General features: G+C 42.0%; 1 protein-coding gene across 4 annotated transcripts; it reads left to right on the forward strand.

The window, feature by feature from the left end:
* Window positions 1-1,570: 1,570 nt before the first annotated feature.
* Window positions 1,571-23,754, forward strand: kdm4aa (lysine (K)-specific demethylase 4A, genome duplicate a). Of its 4 annotated transcripts, XM_071486765.1 has the most exons (23): window positions 1,573-1,691; window positions 2,933-3,007; window positions 3,086-3,247; window positions 6,068-6,243; window positions 6,427-6,541; window positions 6,726-6,919; window positions 7,647-7,696; window positions 8,029-8,132; window positions 8,295-8,432; window positions 9,796-10,028; window positions 11,521-11,675; window positions 12,814-13,220; window positions 13,976-14,075; window positions 14,221-14,405; window positions 15,369-15,573; window positions 16,323-16,399; window positions 17,626-17,681; window positions 18,835-18,943; window positions 20,554-20,742; window positions 20,922-21,092; window positions 21,800-21,919; window positions 22,969-23,061; window positions 23,222-23,754. In XM_071486765.1, exons 3-23 carry the CDS (start codon window positions 3,110-3,112, stop codon window positions 23,360-23,362), a joined length of 3,156 nt encoding a protein of 1,051 aa, XP_071342866.1. In that variant the 5' UTR covers window positions 1,573-1,691; window positions 2,933-3,007; window positions 3,086-3,109; the 3' UTR covers window positions 23,363-23,754. The 4 variants fall into 4 exon arrangements, with proteins under 4 accessions (XP_071342867.1, XP_071342868.1, XP_071342869.1 ...); XM_071486766.1 differs by lacking the exon at window positions 2,933-3,007 and having other exon boundaries at window positions 1,571-1,691; XM_071486767.1 differs by lacking the exon at window positions 2,933-3,007 and having other exon boundaries at window positions 1,571-1,691; window positions 13,979-14,075.
* The last annotated feature ends 923 nt before the right edge of the window (window positions 23,755-24,677 follow it).

Here is a 24,677-nt window from a genome sequence, read left to right on the forward strand (position 1 = left end):
CTGACTGTGACAAAAAAATAAAATAAATGAAAATAACTGTAACTAAATAAAACAGAGAAAGAAATGGGCATTTTTTTCAAGAATGAGAAAGCAGTGACTAAATTGCTCAAAGTTGTATCCTCTGTATGTATTTAGCCACACAGAAGATGGAGCAGAATGTCAGTGGGGTTGGTCACAGCAGAAGTCCGAGTCAGACTGAACGTTAAGTTATCTTGGTAGGAGTTTCAAGCATTCATTGAGGGACAGCAGCGACTTCTACAGGCAGCAAAAACGAATGACACTTGAAGTAAAAAGAGAGGAGGTTACCCAGATTCATTAAATGTTTACAATCTATTATAATACATCTAATCATGTTTTCATTGATAAAGGGGGTATGGGATACCTTTGGACATAAGATTACATTTTAAGATTATAATTGGACCGCTGTACATGTCTGTATTTAATGTAGAAAGGGACAGCAGAAGAGGCAGAGTGAGTGCATCTGCATCAGGGAGTGTGTCAGGACAAATAAGACACAATATGTGTATATGTGTATATACACACACACACACATAAAGTTGGGACATTGTAAAATGTAAATAAAACGGAAAACGGAATGATAGTCCATATTTAATTGGAAATAGAACAAAGACAACATATCAAATGTTTAAATGCTGAAATTTTATTGTGAAAAATATCCGCTCAATTTGAATTTGATGCAGCAACACGTTTGGGACAGGGTCATGTTTACCACTCATCACCTCTTCTTTTAACAACACTCTGTAAACATTTGGGAGCTGAGGAGATCAGCTGCTGGAGTTTTGAAAGTGAAATGTCCCATTCTTGCCTGATACAGGATTTCAACTGCTCAACAGTTTGGGGTCTCCTTTGTCATATTTTTAGTTTCATGATGCTCCAGATGTTTTCAGTGAGTGACAGGTCTGGACTGCAGACAGGCCAGTTTAGTGTCCGGACTCTTCTACTACAGAGCCATGCTGTTGTAATACACTCAGAATGTGGTTTGGTGTTGTCTTGCTGAAATATGCAAGGCCTTCTCTGAAAAAGACGTTGTCTGGATGGCAGCATATGTTGCTCCAAAACCTGTATATACTGTTCAGCGTTAATGGAGCCTTCCCAGATGTGCCAGCTACCTAAGCCATGGGCACGAATTTTTCATTAAACAATAGAATTTCAGCACTTCAGCATTTGATATGTTGTCTTTTCTTCCATTTTCAATTAACTATGTGTTTACATGATTTGCAAATCATCACATTCTGTTTTCATTAACATTTTACACAGTGTCCCAACTTTTTTGATAACAGGGTTGTACATGTATATTTTATTGTACAGCTACATGTATAAATATAAAATTTGACAAATAATTTTTAGATACAGTAAAAACATATCAGAGTTTCTCCCACTGTGCTTTTAGTACTTGACAGACCGGGAAATCCTGGGGCTGCTTAGTTTAACAGCTGACATCTCTGCAACTACAACACACATGAGGCATGGGCTGGAAAACAGGGCTTTGTGATTGGATAGTGGGTCTACGGAAGCCCCTCCTCTCTGAGGTCCATGTAAACAAACACAGACTGAGCATGCGTCACTGGAATAATGGAGGACTGGTTTTCGTACCCGGACTGATGATGTCTGTATTTCTACTCTACTACCTTTGATCTGGGAAAAAACAACTCATCTACATTTCAGCGTGTGTAAGTTCGTGTTTGTCACTTTAGAATTTGTTCAGTTGTTGGACAGAGGAAGTAACTATAAGTTTGTGCACAAGTAACCGACGGTCAGCAACAAGCCTTGTTTGCTAGTTGGTTAGCTGAGAGCGGAGGCAGCTGTCAGATCTCTTGACTCCGCTACACACTTAGCGGTTGCTTCTGCTTTCAATAAATTATTATCCGGTTTGACAAAGCGACTCGGATTGTCTGTAAATGCAGATTAGTTGCCGTTCAGTCGGAAATATGACAGTGGTTTGTTTTTTGTTGACTACACTTTTAGTTCCTGAGACACAGAACATGCTATCCTGCAGTTAGCATTTTAGCAAGCGGACTAGCTAAATATTATTTCGAGGAGCAGCGCTGTCAGTGGGCCACGGTGGGTAACAGACGTGGTATTCACCCAATCACAGACCGAGGATCAAACTCAGTCAGGGACCACGGCGGACCCTAAAATCTTCACGGCAGAGCAAGTTGCTAAAAGTTGAACATCTTCTCTAATGAGTAACCGTTCAAGAGAAGATACTTGTAATGCACATCACAGAGCTACTGTAGTCAAGCTGGACGTTTATTAGATACGTCTTAAGAAGCATGTTAGCCTCGGTAGATGTAGAAAATGATTTCAGAAATAGAATAAAGGTTTCACATATCTGAAACTGTGTTATAAAAAGTCCTCTGGGTCTTGATGTTGGTTTAATTGAACTGTGTAGTGGTTTCTGTGTTATGTGTTTTGGATTGTGAAAACAGAGAAGCACAAATTTTTGTGATTTTTACAAATAGATTAAAGGTTCCACAAATCTGGAACCAGGTCTCTGTAGTCTGCTTGTTTATCTAGTTCAGGTTTGACTAGTTAGTATATGCTGGTTTTTAAATTTGACCTGGTCTCATCTGGTCCTGAACCTTGTCAAACATGGCCCGGATAGAGAAAAACAAGGAGAACTTACGCAAAACTGAAATACGTTTTAAACAGTCTCTGGGGTGTAATTGTTAACATAGTCCAGGATTTATTAGTGTAGTGTGGTGGTATTTGAAATAGATGAGGTATGGCTGAGGAAAAAGTAGAGAAATTACAATTTTTTTTAAGTTTCACAAATCTGACAAAATGTTGAACAGCTTTAAGACTATTGTGATATCTGGTTACTAATATCTAATAACTTTAAATGGTTAACAGCAGAGAATTGGTCAGGAAATATTATCCCTTTAATTCCCCTTTAACTCCCTATTTATAGAGAAACTTGAGCCAGTCAAGTGATGGTGCAGAACTGATGCCGATGCCTGAAAAGAGTTTAAGATACTGCTTTAAGGTGAGTCAGACATTGTCAAACATGTAACTGACATGCATGTAACCTTGATGTTTTCATCATCTCTATGTTCACTACCAGTCAGAGTAACACTTCCAAGACAAGATGACCACAGACACACCAGCTCAAAGCATAGCCTCCAGGATAATGACGTTCACCCCCTCTAAAGAGGAGTTCAAGGACTTCAGCCGGTACATCGCCTATATGGAGTCACAAGGAGCCCACAAAGCTGGAATGGCAAAAGTAAGTAGGATCTATTGTGTTCTGTCAAGTCATTATGATACATCGTGTTATTCTCATTATCTCTTCTTTAATGAAATAAATGTGTTATAGCTTATATTGGTTGTAGTTGGGACAGTCTACAGCTTTATAATAAAACAGGACATCATCATCAGCAAGGCTTTGCTCAGTTGTTTGGAATGATGATTGAATGATTGATGGGCATGTGCAGCTTTCCGAGTCCAGTTGAAAATACAATTAGCTCAGCACATTAGCTGAACAAAATTCCTGCCAAAAAAGAGAGTTCAGTCATGTACGTCAAGGAAGTGGCAATTTATAGCAAATGGTTATACAGGTTGACTTGGTGGGAAAGGCTCTGTTGTTTTGAGGGAACTCTGTGATTCCAGGCAGTGATGTGGATTGTGCTGAGAGAGCCAGTCCCCCAAAATTAAGTTATTACTCCTTGCTTAATAAGTATGAGCAGGAAACACATTAAAAATCTCCCTGAAGAGCTGTATCCATCTGGGGGGGTTAACAGTAGGGGAGCTGCTACTGCTCTCAGGGCCACCCTCCCTGCCTGATAGCATCCTTGCCACTGTCGCCAGATTGTGTGTGTTTAAAGAAACTATGATGTTTTGGGCCTGACTTTTAAGACATTTGGGGTCAACGTTTGTCCATCTTCAACCTGTCGCTCGCTCCACTCTGCCCTGTGTGTGGGGAGGGGTGAAACAGAAAGACGAGAGGAGAGAAATGCTCTCACACTGAGCTGAAATGAAATGAGTTCACATACATGAGGTAAAGAACATAAATGAAAGTTGATTTGTTTCTTAATTTTTTTCTTTGAGTGGTCAAAATTATTCTGGTTTATCCTACAACTAAAATGATTGAAATAACAAAGTTTTGGTAAAGTATTCTTCTAATGGTCGCATAATAGTAGCACAAGCTAAAAAAAACACCCAAATCAACTTCAAACCATAAGGACAAAATAGACCCAAGATTTATTCAGCTCATGCTATAGTATCCAGTATTAACTTTGTATTAGCAACAAGGCAAACATGTGCCAGACAGACATCAACAAAAAAAGACTACAACATCTGCATTTTCTGAGGAAAATGTGTGTGAATGCTGCATGTTGCTTTTGGTGATTGATGTGTAACAAAGGATGTTATCGTAGTTAAAACAAGGGAGATGGACATATAAGAAAAGTATAGGTATAAAAGTTTTAGTCAATAAAACATCAAAATTTGGCCACATGGTGAAGCTTTTGCAAGACTAGAGCCCCTTTGGTCAAAAAACCCACCAGGACCCGCCAACATCAGGCTTTTGTTGACAATGGAAAAAGCTACAATCGACATTCACACCTGGGTCAAATGACTCAGTTGTAGACGTGGTAATCTATTGGCTCCAGCTCTGATCAGTATTGATGTAAACACACCATCCAGGTGAACATGCAAATTTTGGCCCCTTTTCCCTGCTGTGAGGTCTTTCAGAGCACACACACTGTAGACAGACCTGTCACCTGCACAGTCCTGTTACACCAGAAACACCACAGCTACACTGCGTTGGAAGATAAAAGAGTTAGCTGCAGCCCTAAAATAAGTTTTAAAAACACACAGTCCCCCAATTGAAGCGTCTCATATTGCAGCTCCGACATTTTGTAGGAGCACCAACCCAGTGATGAGCTGTGATGGATCTGTTTTACCAGTTTGCATGCTGCCTAGCAGCTCACTCTTTCTCCAGCGCGCGCGTGTGTGTATGTGCGTGCGTGTGCGTGTGTGCGTGTGTGTGTGTGCTTGTACTTGTACTTGCTACATAGTAAGGACCAAAAAAAAGTATTTTACTAACAGAGTGAGGACATTTTGGGAAAGTGGGGACATTTTGGCCGGTCCTCACTTTTTGAGACACCTTCAAATCACATTTTGAGGGTTAAGACTTGGTTTTAGAGTTATGGTTAGAATTAGGTTTAGGTTAAGGTTAGGGTTAGAGTTAGGCACTCGGTTGTGATGGTTAAGGTTAGGGTAAGGGGCTAGGGAATGCATTATGTCAATGAGTGTCCTCACAAAGATAGAAGTACAAGTGTGTGTGTGTGTGTGTGTGTGTGTGTGTGTGTGTGTGTGTGTGTGTGTGTGTGTGTGTGTGTGTGTACGTACCCTGTAACTGCATATGCTGACATTGTGTGTGTCCTCTCTGGCAAACTCGTCTGGCAGTGTACTCGTTTTCAGTGGGTTTATCAGTGTTCATAAAACCCACTTACACCTGCTTATTTTGGTGTGAAAAGGTCATAAGTGTGAAATAGCCAGATATTTCTTTTATTTTTATTTTTATTTGTGTGACATTTAGAGTGTGTTTTGTGACTTGAGAGCGTGTTATGTAGCTTCAGAATGTTGTTTGTGGCTTGGGAGTAATAGCTAAAAGATGTATATGTGTGAAGCAGATCGGTGGTGTGACAAGGAGCAAGTCGTCTTATTAGTTGGAATCCAGATGCGTGGCTCAATTCATGTGTTTATTTATTTTTAGCCAGAAAGTGAAGTATTATTGTCTGTAGACTGATACTGACACAATTATGTATTTTACATTAACTGGTGATTATTTTATTTTATTTTTATTTTATTTTATTTTGGCGAGGTCTTCAACGTATAGCCACACTTCAGACACACAGGTGGGTCTGCCATGGTGAAAATGACAAATCTGCAAACAACAACATTTGGAGCACAGGAAGTGGAATATGTAAACGAATTCATCAGATAACATGGCCACCAGTGAAACTGGAACACTGGTATGCCTTCTACAATCACAGAGCTGAAATGATTATCATAATGTTTCTGTGCTCTTCAACTCTTGCAGGTTATTCCCCCTAAAGGCTGGAAGCCTAGACGGACATATGATGACATCGATGACCTTGTGATTCCTGCTCCCATTCAGCAGGTGGTGACCGGTCAGTCAGGACTGTTCACACAATACAACATCCAGAAGAAACCGATGACCGTCCACGAGTTCCGCAAGACCTCCAACATGGATAAGTCAGTTTACAAAGATAAATTATTGTTGAAAGCTTAGCAGCTGATTGATAGACGTTTTTCACACATTTACTCTGGAACAACCTGGTGCACTACGTGATTTCTATAAGGCTGTCACTTTGAACTGAGCTCTCTCCTTGGACTTCAGATGATTTTAACTGAATATCTCTATACGTTTCCTTGTAGGTTCTGCAATCCACGATATGTGGACTTTGACGAGCTGGAGAGAAAGTTCTGGAAGAACCTGACCTTCAACCCACCCCTTTATGGGGCTGATGTCAGTGGAACGCTGTACGATCCAGTGAGTGGTGATAAAGTGGGATAACTCCACCAAATGGAACTGAAATCTCTTCATTACACTAGAACAACAATTTAATGCTCACCCACTAAACCCTGTCTAGTCCTTTCTCTTTTTCTTGATCAGTTGGAGGTGATACATGCTCAGTGTTATTGTGACTTTCAGCCGCTGAATGCTGTCTTTGCAGGATGTGACTGAGTGGAACATTGGCCGTCTCAACACCATTCTAGACACCGTGGAGAACGAAAGTGGGATCAAGATCAAAGGAGTCAACACACCGTACCTGTACTTTGGGATGTGGAAGAGTGCTTTTGCATGGCACACTGAGGACATGGATCTGTACAGCATCAACTACCTGCATTTTGGAGAGCCCAAGTCCTGGTACAGTTACTGACACACCCTCACACACCGTGCTGGACACACACACATCACACATTGTTTCTCATTGCTGCACATGAATGAGCAGCATCTGTTTTAATAATCTAAATGTAAATGATTCAGTTGTTTCTGGAAGTTTCCTTGAAAAAATCTAAATCAACAACAGTCAGAAAGATTATAAATGTATCACTTCAGAAGCACTAGCACAATGGGAACAAACACAGCATATCTGTGTAGAAAGTACTGATAAATATATATATATATATATATATATATATATATATGTGTGTGTGTATATATATATATGTATATGTATATATATATATGTGTATATATGTATATATATGTATATATATATATGTATATATATATGTATATATGTATATGTATATATGTATATATATATGTATATATGTATATATATATATATATATATATATATATATATATATATATATGTGTGTATATATATATATATATATTCTGCCTCCTTATTTCTTTGCATTATTGATAATTACTGATGATGGTATTGGTGGTCCCAGCCTTAGAGTACTGCTTTAATGTCAGCTGTGAGGAGTTGTTCCTCTTTGTGGTTATTCATTACTTTTTAGTAACAAACAACCATAAAGAAGCAGAACATACTTCACATAGACTGTAGTGTTCAGAGGAGGTGAGGTTTTCTCTGCTGTCGTCTTCATATTTGATAAGTTTGTACTTTGTTACTCCTCAGGTATGTCATCCCACCAGAACATGGGAAAAGACTGGAGCGCCTTGCCAAGGGTATGTCATGGGTTCCTGCAGATCTCCATAGATGGATGTTAATGTGCTACAACAGGCAGTTACTGTGTTTGTCTTAAGAAAATTGAGCTTTCACACTGTTATTTCTCTAATTTGAACCAAGTCTCTTCATCTGGTCATGCTCAGTGGTTTTAAAGAGGAAGTCTGTTTTCAGTGAACTTCTGTACTGTATGGAAAGTACCTCAGAGACCACAACAGCAGTTATGTGTATTTAGCAATTTCCTCATTTAACAATTGAAATAAAAATACATCAAGGAAGGAGAGTTATGTGTGCTGATGTGATGATGTGCATTGATGGTTTCCTGTGTTTCCAGGTTTCTTTCCAGGGAATGCTCAGAGCTGTGAGGCCTTCCTGCGCCACAAGATGACTTTAATCTCACCCTCCATCCTGAAGAAATATGGCATACCATTTGAGAAGGTGACCGTTTATGTACTTTCCGTTGATATCATGACATTGTGAAGAAAAAAAAAAAAAAAAAACTAAACGATTAATTGATGATAATGATTGGATTAAAAAGAGTGAAAAGTTTCAACTAAATGGCGTCAGCCCCTATAATTCTGTGTGTTATTTTTTATTCAGGTTACTCAGGAAGCTGGGCAGTTTATTGTGACGTTCCCATTCGGCTATCATGCTGGTTTCAACCATGGCTTCAACTGTGCTGAGTCCACCAACTTTGCCACCCAGCGATGGATTGATTATGGCAAACAGGCAACACTGGTACAGATGAACAACATCGTCTGAACGCATTAAAGACAAAGACTGAGCTGTGATTTCAGATTTACTTAAATTTAAATGATCAGTCAGACAGAAAGTTAGAAGAGACAGACTGTCTGTCTTAATGTGTCTCTCACACAGAGCACAGCCTCTGTCTGGATCCACAATAATTCCTCTTTTATTTAGTTCCAGCTCCAGAATGTCACAGACTTTTCTCAGAGGCAGGTCTTTATGTCGAACTCCCTCTGTTTGATATGTAGAACTAGTCAGAGCTGTTAGTATGATGCGTCCTTTCTGATGACTTCTCTCTCTCCCTTCCTCTCTCCTGCTCTCTCTGCTCAGTGTGTCTTATGTTCAGTTCTTCCTCTGCCTCCTTTAGTAAGAAGGATACATGTAATGAAAGTAGTTGATTTGCTGTAATGGAGGTGAGGCTCAGTGTATTGAGGCTACTCCTCTTCCCTGAACCACAGCGGCTCAGTAGACTGCCTGTAACAAAAGGTGTAGCTCTAAGCCTCTGGTCTGCATCCACACGCGGTCCAGACGTGGACCAGGTTTATACCCAGTCTGGAAAAAAAGTCTGTAAATCTAGTGACAATGTGCTAAGTTAGCAACTCCAACTCAGCCATGTGACACTCAGCTGATGAGTGGTGGAAATATTGTCAGTCAGTCAGTCAACATAAAATCCTCTATCACTGTAAAATCCTGTGGTCGGTCGACTTTGCTGTCACACCGCAAACACACTGCACAGTCTGACTGTAAGACCCCTTTGGTCTTGGTCCTGAGGCTTAGGGCACACCAGACTTTGATTGACAGCCTTTACATCAGTCTAACTTCACTGAACAAATGGACACCCAAACATGTTGGATGGAACATACTGATCATTATTCTGCGCTTAAAGCTTCACCAGTAGCAGGGCTGAAATAACCCTGAGGTTCACAGAGGTCACGAGGTTCAAATAAAAAGGACTCATCCTCTGTGGAGCATTATTGTCCTCTATGTTCTAAGATCTCTTGATCTCTCAGTTTGATTTGTGGGGGAATGAGAGGGGGAGTTCATGGAGTGTCCACATTTGAAATTGTTCATCTTCTGGTGACGGTGAATGTTCTCTCTAAATTATAATTTAATCTGCCAATTAGATTTTCACATTACATGTGTACAAGTGAAAATGTTCACCTGAAGGTTGCTCTAAAGGAAAAGTCAGGGACCCTGAACATTCTTAGCATCATTGTCTTTTCACTGTCTCAAATATAAATTAGAATATCTGAGTTACTCAGGAGAGTGCTATCATCCTCAAAGCATTATTTTGTTCTGCTCTGAGTACCACAGTTCAAGCCCAGTCTAAAATCTTGATCCATGTCCCCCCCAGTGTTCGTGCCGTCAGGACATGGTGAAGATCTCCATGGACGTGTTTGTACGCAAGTTTCAGCCCAGCCGTTATAAGTTGTGGAAGGCAGGGAAAGACAACGCTCCCATTGACCACACCAAACCCACACCAGAGGCTGCTGAGTTTCTGAGAGAAGACAAGACAGAGCCTTTAAAAGACAGTCCCAGTGAAGCTGGATCTGAGGAGCCCGCTGCTCCGGTCCAGGAGGACAAAAGGTCTGGATTTACACTCACTACTCATAGATTTCTACAACATTCGGTGGTTATTCTACTGTGGATGTGAATTGTAGGTCATGTTAATGGTCAATAATCCTTTAAGAAATGCTCAAATTTTACTTGACCTATTTACATGGTATCTCATGTTTGATAAAAACAGTTTGATTACAAGAGAAAGTGAGTGAGTGCATCTGCAGCAACTCACCTCAGCACAGAACACACAACGTCTCTTTATTCATATGCAACTAAAACACACAGATCAACACAGGTGCCTGGTGCTCTGGTTGCATCTCCAACATTTGGCACTTGGCTGCTCCAAACATGGTCTGAACGGAGGGTGAATGGGCGCCCTAGCATACTATACTGCCCACCAGGTGGCTAGACACTCGTTTTCTACAGAGCTGTGCTTCGTTTCTCTCTGCGATAGTGTCGGACTGATGTACAGCACCGGACACCCCCCCACCCCCCTGTCTCAACCTCCAACAGTAGCTTGCCAGCCCCAGAAACCGCCTCAGTTCTTTTCTAGTCTTGAGCCGTGGGCAGGCTGCAACCACTACTGTCTTGTCTCCCTGGGGACGCACCTGCGTTGGTGTCCCAGATATCGAACCTCCCTCCATCCAACTGCGCACTTCTTTGGGTTGGTGGTGAGCCCCACCTGCCTCAGCACCAACAAGCCAAAGGGAAGTGTGGTGATCTGGTACTATCTTCACAGAATCGGGGGGGGGGGTTATGTTTTTCTTTTTTCCTTTCCTCTGGCTCATGGTCAAATCCAGCGTCATGAAAAAAATCAGCAGATGCCCACTGATCCAGGAGCCCATCGACCTGGGGCATCAGACAGACAAAATATGAAATTTCATTCACCGTGCGATAGTCCACACAGAACCGTAAAGACTGATTGGGCTACACCAGGCACTGTGGGGCTCCTCTCTTACCCCCATCTCAATCATGGTTTCCAGTTCTTGCTGAACCTCTTTTGTGTTCAGGCAACTAATAGGTCCACGAACGCACCATCACACCCGGATGAGTCTCGATGTGGTGCTTTATTAGAATTGCGCGTGCTGGTGGGGGTTGGGTGGGACTCATCAGCACCCTGGCAGCGTCTGCTCTCTGGCATAGCAAAAGATAGTTTTCACAGGAGAGAGAGGTACGTCTGGTACGTCATCACGGTCTTTCACTGTTTTTACTAAAGAAACGGGCTTCCCCTCTCTCCAACTTGTAAGGAGGTTGAGGTGTGATACCTGTTAGTCAACCTGGCAAGCAACATAGAAATTGAGGAAGGTAATAATGCATGATCTCCTGGTCAGTGCGGTCTCAGCCGTGTCCCTCTGTCGTACAGGCGCTGTTTAAGTTCCTGGGCCTGAAATAAATTCTCACGTGATCACTGACCCAGTGTTTGGAGTTCTGCTCTCTCTGAATTAGATTTTACTGGGAAAGGACTGGAGTGTTTCCTTTTGAATCCAGTGAGTTTTCACTAATGTCTCCCATGCATCAGTCCAAAGCCTCAGACTGGGACAAAGCGTCAAATTGAAGCTGTTGAACACGTCAAACCTGAGCCGATTGTGAAGGAGCCTGAGGAGGTGGAGCCGAAGAGGGCCAAGCTGTCACGCAAAGAGTCTCCAACTAAAGTCTCTGCCAAACCAGAAAAAGGTACTGCACAGTTAGTACAGTTTTTGTTTCAGCTGTTCAGTAAAAAAGAAACAGATTCAGACACAAAAAGCTGTCTTTAGTGTTGAGGTGTTATTATCATTTGTAGTTAGAATTGACCCTACAAGTCGACACTGGGGAGCCACTAACGCAGGCAAATGAGGCTGAAGTAAACCTACAAAAAGACGGGTAATTGGACATAGAAAATAAGGGTTTAATTAAAATGTCAGAAACTCCCCCAGCTTTGAACAAACTTGAGTAAAATGACTCTTATGTTGCACAGTTGATGTGTCTTCTGTTGAGCAGAGACAACTCAGCTCTCCCAGATTTATATTCCATAACATCCCATTTAAACAACAAGTGCAGTGTGTTCTGCTGATCACTGAGGATTTGTGCTCATCATCATTATTTTTTCAACCTTTTCTGATCAAAATTTAAATTTAATATTCTGTCAGTTACAATCTAATATTTATATGTACATATAATGTAGTAAATACTATAACTGGTAGCTGTGACAAAGGAAGGTCTGTCAGCTGATCTGCCCATGATCATGTTGATGTGAAACAGGCAGAGATCAGTAACAAGATCATTGAATATAATGTAAAATTATACTGTCAACACAGTGGGGTGATATGTTTATTGTGGCAGTAAAATGCAAGGTAAATAGTACAAAATGTAATCACACAGCTACAATAAAATGAGAAGTAAAGCTCAGATACAAACACAAGGCTACCTTCACACTTGATCTACAGACTGGTGGAAATGAATATTTGATATTCGTGCAGTTATTTTCAGGGTTTACAAACTACAACACTAGGTTGTTTCTGCTGCCGCAACAGGGAGGAAGGTTACAGATGATCTGTAGGACAGTCGGCCAATAACATTATTTTCTATTACTGCAGCAAACTAACCAGAGCCAAAGCTGTCTGTGTGGAACTCACTGTAGTATTACTCTACTGGTGTAATACTAATACGTAGCCCTAGGTAGTGTGTATTAGGCTTATTCCACAGGAGCTACTTATTTCATAAGGCATAACGAGCTGCAGAAATATTTAGCCAATGCACTGTCATAGTTCAGGATGGACTACATGTACTGGTATCAGTAGTTTTAATTATGTGTATTTCTGTATTATTCTTTCAGATAAAATGAATGTCAAGCTGGAGCCTAAGAAGGAGAAAGACACCAGGCCAGAGTCTAAATCTCAGTCCAAAGCCAGTGCTAAGAAAACATCAAACAGACGAAGCCCGTCAAAGAAGGAGAAGAGCGGCGAGTTGGCTGTAGACATCTGTCCTCCTGAGCCTGTCGAGAGCCAGGTGGTGGCAGCGTGCTCTGAGGAGGCCGCCGGCAGCGTGGAGCCTCAGCTCGGCAGCAGCTGCAGCCCGGCGCACAAACTGTTTCAGAGGACACTGAGCCCCGCAGACGTCCTGCACGTCCACAGCTACGCCAAAGGAGACTATGGAGAGGGAGAAGCCCTGCCCAAGGAGGAGAAGAAGAGCGAGGGTAGTGACAACGAGACGGAGAGAGACAACAGGCTTGTTAGCAAAGCAGTGAGTGGATGCAGATGTTACACACACCTCTTCACATGTTAGCTGTGGTTACACCTGACACCACTGTTAACCTTTTCTTTGACCAGTGGCTCAGTGTGGCTCAGTGCATTATTGAATACCGTAAATCTTCAGTTAGAAGCTGAGTCCCTTTCACTGGCCTCGTGCACATTTTGTCAAATAAACACAGGTCTCAATTAGACGCCCAGTTCTCTGGATGTATTGTCGTGGGAGTGAACAACATTCACATTCAGAAATCATGGCGGCAAAGAGAAAGAGATACAACATGAAATTTAAACAGTCATCTAATCAGTCATCTAATTTGCTCATGCAAATAAAGGTTTAAATAACTATGGCAACCTTCAGCTTTCATCCCACTGGCTGCTGGTATTTTGATATGGGTCTCTCACTCTCTCGCTCTCTCTCTCGCTCTCTCTCTCTCTCTGTACGGGGTGGGCTTAGATGTGCTGTCTATCAGAACTTTATCAAAGGAATGATTCCTAATATTTTAGCCTGGTAGGGTTTATACGTGTAATATTTATACTGGTTTAATTAATCAGTTTGATAGTATTTCCCATCTTTGCTGTGCACAACTTTTGTGTGAAAGGAATTAAAGGCCTGTCCCAGATAGAAGCCAGTTGAAATATTCACTGTGATAGTTCACCCATGTGGTGCTAGGTTTAGGTCTGTAAGCATGTAAACTGGTGTGCCAGTGGGTTCTTCAGATGCTGATGCTAACAGAAGGTGTTTTTCTCCAGCAGGTGGCAGAAGAGGCGGCTGAGGATGGAGAGCCAGGGAGTGACCTTGGACAGCTGCCAGGTCACCATCCACTCATCAAGGACGGCCTGAGTGATGACGGTCCGTCACAACAGTTACAACTTCAGTGTCATAGCACTTAGTGTTGGCACTTGATATAAATGCCTAATATATAGAAAGGTCTCTAATATCCTCCCTCCAGTTGTTAATTGATCTGAATGACAATGTTAACTTTGCTGTTGTGCAGAGGCTCCCGAAGAGGTCCCCCCAGTCGAGGAGGGTGGTCTGGAAGGGGAGAGCTGGGCTAAACCCCTGGCTCACCTGTGGCAGAGCAGACCTCCCAACCTGAAGAAAGAGCGGGAGTACAACCAACGCATGGGCTCCAAGCCTCCGTACTGCTCCATCTGCATGCTGTTCCACACATACCAGCAGGTAATCTGCACCAGCGCAGACTCCACTCACCACTCTGTACCACTCATCTACTGAGCTGCTCCCACAGATAGACCACACACTACAGAGACCAGCACGTATCTCATGGAGACAAGAAAAACTGCTGCACACAAATGACATCATCAGGGTTATCTCAGTTTGTGAGTGAAAGCAAACTTGAAGCAGCGCGAGGCCATTTAGGAGGCAGGGAGACGCAAAAACTCTTATTGCCTTATGGGAAACATAGGTGCAGTGGCCCACACCAGGAACCAGAAGTTAGGCATCAGGTTTGACCAGTTCTGTTCTGCTTCTCACTAATGCTTTATGGGGGTGCCACAGTAAAACTCTGTGGCAGAGCAGACCTACTTCAGTCCATGTCCTAACACTGATGAAGCTTCCTCTAAGGATCACTGTCAAGTTACTGCAGCAGCTGGAGCTGAAGTTTCAGGCTCTCTACTCCAGCAGGTAGTGAAGAGTGCTCTGAGTGTTGCAGCTGTGTTGGTAGTGAGGCGCCTGTAAATACTGAATCCATTCCTTCATAGTAATATTAGATCAGGTCTGGACATTTATTCTGTTTGGCCTTGTGCCTTGTTTCTACAGTTGCACATTCTGCTGTTGTTTCAGCAATACTGATCAATACAATACTGATCAATACAATAGAGATATATGGATGTATATTGCACAGTGTTGTGTTATCTGTTGCGTTTTTAAGTGAACTTCAGGTGCTATATAACAAGCTACCAGCAGAGATTATGGAGGGTGGAATGACAGCAAAGTAAACTCTGTGAATCAGTCAGTAAAGGTCTGAGTACAACATGTTGACACAGAGGTAACTGTCTCGTGGAGCAGCAGTTACTCATGGAGAGACCCTGCAGGTTTAAGAAGAGTCCATATTCAGAAAAGGATATTATTTGTAGTACAGTGTTGGAAGCTTCATCTGTGTGTGTGTGCTGTGCCTGCTTTCAGACTGAATGTGCGAACAGTGTAGACGGTCCTGTCATGGTGCCTGGTGGGCGGATGCGGACCAAACCTCTGATCCCAGAGATGTGTTTCACTACCACCACAGACGAGGACTCTGAGTGTGAGCAGCAGGCCGTAACACCTCATCTGGAGGAAGATGGAACCAGCCTCCTCATCACCTGCTCCCAGTGCAGCGTCTGCGTCCATACCAGTCAGTACACAAACTCTTGAACTGAGAGTATTGGTTTGCAAATGAGTAGCAACATTCAGCAAACACACAGCCAAACCCTGTCAACCTTATGTATCTAACTTCCTCTTTTTAATCCCCCACATGTGTCACATTAACACAGAGCATGTGCAGCATGTGATGGCACATCCCAGACAAATCAACATAAACTGCACACATTAAACAGTGTCTGTGGGTGGCAGCACTTGCTGTTTGCCTTTCCAGTGACACTAGTGCATGTGTCTGGCAGAAGGGCCTGATTGCTTGGCCTGTGCTAGTCCAGCTTGCACGTCTTGCTGCACTGTGTGTGGTCAGTCTGTCTCCTTTGCCTCTGTTGGAGTTGGCTGCTCCACTCTGATAGTGTGTGTTTGACGGTGTAGAAAGTGCCGTCAAAGTTTGGTTCCTCCTTTCCTAAAACCCTGGCATGCGCACGCTATAAACTGTCCGGCTGCTGTTCTGCCCTCCTGCTGTACCTCTGTGCTTTTCTTCATGTCAACATGTAGAAAAGACACATTTGAAGCTTCCTCAAGAACTGCTGATTCAAAAATCCTCCTTCCTCACAGTCAACACTGCTCATCCTGGGTGCTGAGTTTGAAGTCAAGAAAATCAAAAGACAGACAGTCTTTCCTTCCGTCCTTGCTTCCCTCCTTCCTCCCTCTATTTATAGTTGGATGATGAGTCTCTCGGTCACTGCACCAGTGCATTAGCCTGTGTCTTTTGTTTCTCTGTAACAGGCTGTTATGGTGTGGATCCAGCAAGTGTGAGCAAGGACTGGAAATGTGCACGCTGCAAGGCCAACGCCATGACCGAGGTCAGTGAACACTCCAGGGTAAATGTACTCGACATGTTGTATTGTTGTTTAATAGGAGCCTTCTCAGTGATTCACTGATCAATTTATTTCTGATGGTCAACTTTAATAGTCTGTAAAAATGAGAATTATTTGTCCTGGTACTGACCCACAGCTCACGTTCTTCTCAAATGAAATATCCCAAAATACACTGAATAAATGAAATGGTCAAACAGTATAAAACTTTATCTAACAGCTGATAACTGGTTCGGTCCCGTCAACAGTAAGCTCACATTGTAAAATCGAGCTCGGTTAGTAGTGTAGGTAAAGTGTTCATGTGATTTTACTGTGATAACACCACTACTGATGAAGCTTATTTACAAAATATCAGCACTGAATGATGCTGCAGTGATCATGTGTAAACTTCAGAACTGAGGCTCATGTGGACGGTTTAGATGGATTTATACCTGTGTGTCATCTACAGCGGCTGCGTGTGTAGGCTCCAAGGTTACTGACACATTGACTTGTTGTGGCCACAGCTTGTTGTTTTCATACATGTTTCTGATGCCAGTGTAGAACATTGAGAGTGAGCACAACATGTGAGAATTTAAAGGATGACCCCAGTAGTCTTCTCCTTTTCAGTTATCAGCCTCTTTCAAAGAGATTACTCTGTGATTCTGAACACACTGGTTGTGTATAAATAATTGGATATGAATGTAAATGTCAGGGTGTAAAAACACTTTATGTGAGCAGATGAATAGCTGATATTAAAACCTACATGTGTACTTCCTCAACAAGTTCTTAAAGAGACAGCTGCTGCTGCTGCTGCTCATAACACAGCTGATAATAGAGACCCAGTGTCTCTATTAACAGTCTGAAAACAATAGATGTTCTAACTGCAGCTTCATGTGCTCTGAGTTCACTAGATGGAAGAGTCTGTACTGTTACTGTACTGTCATTGTGTTGCACTGGAGATGGTTATAGCCATAAATCACACATACAACAGTTTGATGCACGTAAGCGGAGAGTGGCAGAGTGAAGTGGTCATTTAAGAATTTATAAAGCTATAGTGACATGTTTTATTAACACTGCCGCGATCAGTCTTCCAGTTACTGTAGCTGTAAACATCAGTTTTGATAATGGCTGCAAATAAAGTTGAGGACAACTTCTACTTAATCCAACAATGAAGGAGAGATTTAGCTTTTTATTGTTTGTCTGGACAGCTGATTAATGACATGTCCTTTTTGCAGAATTGCTGCTTGTGTTCACTGAGAGGTGGCGCCTTGCAGAAAGCCAACAACAACAAGTAAGTTGCTTCAGGCATCAGGAAAATGGGTGAAGGAACGGGAAAGTACATCAAACTATTTTAGCACATGTGCACTTTATGTTTGAAATGGATCATATTGAGTTATTTAGTCAAACTGGCTTAAACAGCTCTGCAACACTGAGGTATGTGGGAGCTCTGAGTCAGAAAAAGTCATGATCCAACTGATATCATGTATTATGTATCCTACTAATATTATGTATGGATCCACAGTATATGGCCAGTATACAGTAGTGTTGTCTGCTGAATAAGAAACTAAATTCAATTAATGATATGATTATGGATAGCAGAGAAACAGATATGTATTGGTTATTGTTATTGTGACTCAGATTTCATATTGGTGCATATCTGTTCTAACATCATGCTGATTCTGAAACACTGTTTTCCTCCTGCTGTATCTTTTTGGCTGCTTTCCATATGGATGATGAAGAAAACCACCACCACAATGAAAGAGAGTACTGGATGTAGCTCATCAATTATCTCTGTTATCATGTTTGCACTAGTTCAGGCGCAGCATGTTACCACTGTTACAGGATTAAACACTGTAATACACTAGAAGACATATCTCGAAAGCCTTTAATTGTATTTAACAGGAGTCCGCTGTCAATTCAGCAAACTGTCAGTCAGAGATACTCACAAGTCATTTCTTGCAAGTGGAGTCTTGAGTCTCTCGTGGTTGTAATGAGCATTTTATGATTTGTTGCATGTCCTCCAGTCTGAGTAGAACACTGCAGCACCATAGCTAAGACATTCATTATCATCACTCTTTCATCTCCGGAGTTATCTCATGATAATAAGAGAGGGAATGACATTTAGCTCGTCAGACATTTCCTTAATTTTTATGCAACAAAAACAACCTGCTTTATAATCCAAAAGACATGGACATCTACCTTTATACTGTATGGGCCTTTAAGTGAGTTAGAGTCACAAACTCAAGTCCACATCTCTGCTGTCAGTGTGTTGATCCATCAGTCAGATCAGAGTCACTGACTGGTGGATCAACACCTCAAAGGAGACCTGTGTGTGTGTCATTGTGGAGTTTCACAATGATCTAGGAAATGGACAGAAAGCAGCTTACTGCTTGATGAATACAATGCGTCAGTTGTGAACAGGTGTGTGTGTGTGTGTATTGCAGGTGGGTACACGTGCTCTGTGCAGTGGCTGTACTGGAGGCACGCTTTGTCAATATCACTGAAAGAAGTCCTGTGGATTTAAGTGGGATCCCTTTGCAGAGATTTAAACTGGTGAGTTCCAGTAACAGTCATTGATCATTGATAAGCTCATTGATCTACAGTTAGATTCTCTGGTGAAAGTTGGTGTTCAGATGATGGCTGCATCTCAAACCACAAACAAAGAAAGACTGATAGCTGCCTGTACTGTACTAGTTAACATGATAGATTGGCTTTTTAGATATCCACAATATCCTGGAACAGTCCAGCCAAGATATCACAACATATGACATTAATACAGAATTATGCTTTTTTATTTCATTTTATTGTATATTATTGTATTTTATGTTTCAGGTACAAGTGATGCTGCCACTAAAGAGCAGTTCAAAGTTTTATTTGTCATATGCCAAAAAAAAAATGGTGAGAAATATTGTAATATTCAGTGTCATTGAGTATTGTGCCGAGCTGAATCATAGCTTTAAGGTAATGTACATTTACACAGCACTAATTCCACCAGAATAACAACAGAATTATGTCTGTCTCTCTTTAACAGAAAGAGGGAGAGACTTCTCACTTCACTAATCAGCTCCAGTCTCTTCTGCTCTGCTGTTTCTGTTTAGAACAATTAAATTACCTTTACCTTACCAACGTAACATCTCTGCCAGGTGAATTTAAAGCCCACCAGGAGCACGGGGTGTGAAGCACTTGGAGGTGTTGTGTTCATTTGAAATGCCTGACCAGGAAGTGTTGAATTTCTTAGTGTTGAGAAAAAACAATGAAGAAGATTTGGGTGTGGAACAGAAAGTGTTTTCAGTCAGGATCTCCCAGGCAGGTTTTTGGCCCTTATCCAAGTCAAGTTTAAGTGGGAGAATTGACTCATCACTCTGTTGTTGTTGGAAATAGAGAAACACTCAGTCCCAACAGTGGACGACTTCATTTTGACCTGTCGTGAAATTACTCATGAAGCGAACGTCGGCTAGTGACACAGACAGTCAGCTGATATCTGCCACCATCTGCATTTGTCAGTTTAACTGGTCAAAGTTTGATCCCCATGAGCAACTACTGCTCTTCTTATCATCAGAGATGAGCAAATCTGTATATTTTTCTAATCTCAGTAACTCAGTATTTTTCCACATTCACACATTCTGATTTTCACTCACACATATGAGCAGAACACTGTGGGCTGTGGTAACAGAGAGCAGTGCTGCGACATCAGCAGGCTGAGGTGGACAACACACAACTGAGCACAGGAAAGAAAAGAAAGAAACTTTATTTTTACCAATACACCTACAAGGTCCCTGACTCGTCCTTAGGGTTAGGGTTAGGGTTAGGGTTAGCATTGATATCTCCAGTTTCCAGCTGTGTCTCTGATGTTGTGTTGATGGATGTATTTTACTAAATGTATGATGGAGAAAGTGACAAGACCATTAAGACTTATTAACCAGTCTGACTAGAATGTAACCAGTGTATCAATAGCTGCATCCCACAGCACTAGAATGAGGACAGACTGGAAAGTGAAGGATTATCCAGCCGTCAGTAAATGTTGAAGGTCTGTTGATCTCACAGGATGTAAAGTTATGAGGTGTAAAGGCATCAGCTGCCTTAAACCGCTTCATCTTCAGTGGGTCATTTCAAATCTGCTGCAGTCTCCTGAGCCCTGGCTCCTCTGGGTTTATCTCTGACAGAAATGTTACTACTGTAAGAAGCGGATGAAGAAGGCCTCTGGCTGCTGCGTGCAGTGCTCTCATGGCCGCTGTCCCACTGCCTACCACCCCACCTGTGCACAGGCAGCTGGGGTACTCATGCAGCCGGATGACTGGCCCTTTGTGGTCCATGTTACCTGCTGTCGACACAAAGGCCCCACACAGATTGAGGTAAGGAGCCACTGTGGATCTGATAAAGTCTTCTTCAAGGACTTAGTGGGAACTCTTCTTCTCTGCCTCTACAGCAGTGAAAGCATTCAGAAACTTTATCCAATACTGTTGCATTAAACACCAGATGTTAGAGAAAACTGAAGCAGTTAAAATGTGATTTCCTGCATCTCCTGTGACAGCGCAACAAAGCAGCCATGCACGAGCTGACTGTGGGGCAGAAGGTGATATGTAAGCACAAGAATGGCCGCTACTACCAGTGTGACGTGGTGCAGCTGTCTAAAGAAACGTTCTATGAGGTCAACTTTGATGATGGTTCCTTCAGCGACAATCTCTTCCCTGAGGACATTGTGGTATGTTTCCCTGGTTTCTCTCTGACTTCATATTTAAAAGAAACAAGCATAAAGATGTCATTCAAGTCATACAAGTCTGGAGTCTGCTCTGTCTCTACAGATTTATATGTTTCCCATTATATTTACACCCACGTCCATCTGAATATTCATCTACAATTAGGAAATTTTCATTTTCTTTCTGTCCCTCATGAACATGTACTGTACAGCACTGACTTCATGACAAACCTCACAAACCTCCCAGAGAGAACCAGACAGGCCTTTATGGCTGATTCTCCTTGTTTCCCAGCTGATGCAAAACTTCCTCCGCTGTCTTGATAAAGTCAGTGTAATGTCCATTTCCACAGCATCTAATCCATCGTTACAGCATGAAATCCAATATCATAGGGAGGCTGCATCAAGAACTGTTGACTCCTGTTGGCAGAACTTCACATTTAAATTAAAATAGGTTAGATAGTTATAATAATGATAATAATAATAATAATAATAATAATAATAATAATAATGATAATGATGATGATAACAATAATAACAATAACAATAATAATAATAATAATAATAGGTAGTCTCTTATTTACATTTAGATTTTACTTTGATTCACAAGGGGAGAGGGAGTTTTCCTGTCCATTATATCACTGTACTCACAGTATAAGTATTTATGGCTGTGTTCAGTTTGCTAAGAACGTTGCGATGTGTGATTTGTCCATTAGAGCCGAGATTGTGCTCAGCTTGGACCCCCACCCCAGGGTGAAGTGGTTCAAGTGCGATGGACAGACGGCCTGGTGTATGGGGCCAAATTTGTGGCAGCTCATGTCATCCAGATGTACCTGGTAAGAATGAATGTCGTTTGTTTTGTTGCACATAATCAAGTTTAATCTACTGTGACTAACAGCAGCATCAGTAACCTACAGACTATAGCTGCTGTTTGTGTGAAACTAAAAAAAACAGACTTGATTGAATGAATGAAAAGGTGTCTACACCTACATAGCTTCAGAAAATATTCAGACAGTTTCCACTTCAGAAACCAGAGACAAAATGAAAACTTTTTTTTAGAAATGTTTGCAATTTTATTAAAAATGAAAACAAAAAAAATCCTCATTCATAAAAATTCAGGCCCTTAATTCAGTACTTTGTGAATCCATTCTTACTCATAGACTCTCTCTGCTCTGTAAGACTGGATGGGAACTGGTCTTCAGGTCTTTCCACATTTTTCCTGTGGGGTTTAAGTCTGGGCCTTGTCTGGGCCACTCTAGGACCTCTCTGTATTTGGCTGCATTCACCTCCCCTGAACTAAGCCCCTGTTGCCCCTCACTCTTCTTGTCCTGGTGGTTCACAGTTTTTGAGGCCACTGAAGTCTCAAAGCTTTAGAAATGGTTTTATTCTCCTGCCCTGGTCTATGCTTGGCCACGGTTTCATCGCTGAGGTTTACAAGTTATTGTCCTCACCTCATGTACACAATTCATTGTCACCCACATGGACTCCAGTCATGTTCTAGACACATCTAAAGGAAAACTGAAGCAAACATGATGACCGCAGCAGAGGGCCTGAACACATCTGTAAAGGAGAGTTTTTAGTTTCCACTGCTGACAGCGATAAGTAGTGTGACAGACTGTAATGTAATAATGGATTCTACAAAGTGTCTCCGCTTTAATTTGAGTCAATATAGAAATAACAAAGTGGGTCACCATCAAAGCTCTAATCTTTGTAGTTGTGTGAAGGACAGAGAAGCTGTTCACACTGAGGCTTCACGTTTCTTTATGAGATTGTTCTGGAGCACTTGTGTTTGAAAAGTGACGTACAATATAACCTGGTATGAGAATGACCACAGGTCAGAATCTGTTTGTTCAGCACTGTTTGTGTCCTGACTGTGTCCTTGCAGGTGGAATTTGAGGATGGGTCTCAGCTAACAGCCAAGAGAGATGATGTGTACACTCTGGATGAGGAACTCCCCAAGAGAGTCAAATCCAGACTGGCAAGTGCAACCCAAACCACACACACGTTTTCAACTGATATGCTCTGTGTGATCCTGTGGGCTCATGTGATAAAGAATGAATTGGAGCTCAGGGTTCACTGTAAATCCAGAGAAAAAGATGTGGCAGTGTTGTCATGCAGACTTGTGTTTGTCTCTGCAGTCTAAAGCGTCAGACATGAGGTTTGATGGGATCTTTGAAGAGAAGGAGATCATCCAGGAGTCAAAGAGACAGAGAGTGATCAACTCGCGGTACAGGGGGGACTACATAGAGCCTGTGATTTACAGAGCCATCATGGAGTAGCCCTCACTCCCTGTCTGCTCACCCACACACCACCAGCACTGACAGACTGAACTGTGCTCACTGTACCTTAACTTAGCAGCTAGCCTCTGAGAGAGTGTAGCTCCAGATGACTTCCTTCAAGACCTGCTTCAGACTGTTCTCTATTTTTTACTCCTCATTCATCCATCTTTGCTCAGTCAAAGACAGTGCTCTTCGCTTTGTTTGTCTGATACAGGAAACAGTATTTTTTATTTTAGTTTTTCCAGGACTCCATGCACAGTGCAGTAAGCTGACCTACAGCCTGGCAGTATGTAACAGTAGGAAGCAATATAAACATGGCATTTGACAGTCAATAAAGTAGCATTTTAACAGGAAAGCACCAATAAAAAAACATCAGGCAGGTGTGAGATTAACTGCTCTTCACCAGACATTTCACTGAGCTGCCACCTGAGTGGTTATCTAAACTTAAAGGATCACAGTTTCATTTGATTTCTTTCCTGCTGACATCAGATGATGATGATATGACCCCAACAGGTATCAAACGTTCCCCTCACATTTACCCCGGGAGCACACTGCCTTCACTGTGTGTGTCTGCTGCATTGCTGCCAGCTCTGTCTTCCTACACAGAGTCTGCAGGCTTCTCCAATTTTGGATCAGTAGTCATTATAAATGAATTTCTGTCTCTAAAATGCCAGTGTCTCCACATACAGCTGCTAAGCAGTTAAAAAATATAAACTGAACCAAAATATAAACTCAACACTTTTGTTTTACTCCCATTTTTCATTAGTTGATATAAAAGATCTAAGATTTCTCTAACAACACAGAGTTTATTTCTCCTCAGTCTTCTTCACAGATGTGTTTAAAGCAGTGATCATCCCTCCACCTGACAGATGTGGCATATCCAGATGCTGATTACACAGCAGGCTGTGTAAGTGTGTCTCAGGCTGGTCACAATAACGGGTCATTTTAAAATGTTCAGTTTTATCCCATGTTGACATGCTGAATGTCCACCAGAGCTGTTGCCCATCAGATGAACGGTCATTTCGCGACAGAGTCGTTCCTGAGAGTGTGGCCGTTCATCCAACAGCACCTCACTCATCACGTCACCCACTGAGTGTGTTTGGGATTGTTGATGACAGTGTGATCCACTTCCTGCCAATATCCAGCAACTGCAGAGCCCCTGAAGAGCAGCGGTCCAACAGTCTACAGCCTGATCAACTCTGTCACACTGCAGGAGGCAAAGAGTGGTCACACCAGATGCTGACACATATTCTGATCCACAACACCCCCCACCACATCTGTTGCCCAAGTCATGTGAAACCTGAAGTTCACTGCT

Source organism: Trachinotus anak, unplaced genomic scaffold (genome assembly GCF_046630095.1).
Source record: "Trachinotus anak isolate AG129_WGS33_773 ecotype Australia unplaced genomic scaffold, CSIRO_AGI_Tana_v1 ptg000010l, whole genome shotgun sequence".
NCBI classification, from domain to species: Eukaryota; Metazoa; Chordata; class Actinopteri; order Carangiformes; family Carangidae; genus Trachinotus; species Trachinotus anak.

Bases quoted from the DNA above. Each gene is read 5' to 3' on its own strand.
- kdm4aa (XM_071486766.1), top strand. From the start codon at position 3,110: ATGACCACAGACACACCAGCTCAAAGCATAGCCTCCAGGATAATGACG. The intron at 11,676-12,813 runs GTACTGCACAGT...TTATTCTTTCAG, and splicing joins CTCTGCCAAACCAGAAAAAG to ATAAAATGAATGTCAAGCTG. The intron at 14,406-15,368 runs GTAATCTGCACC...GCCTGCTTTCAG, and splicing joins TGTTCCACACATACCAGCAG to ACTGAATGTGCGAACAGTGT.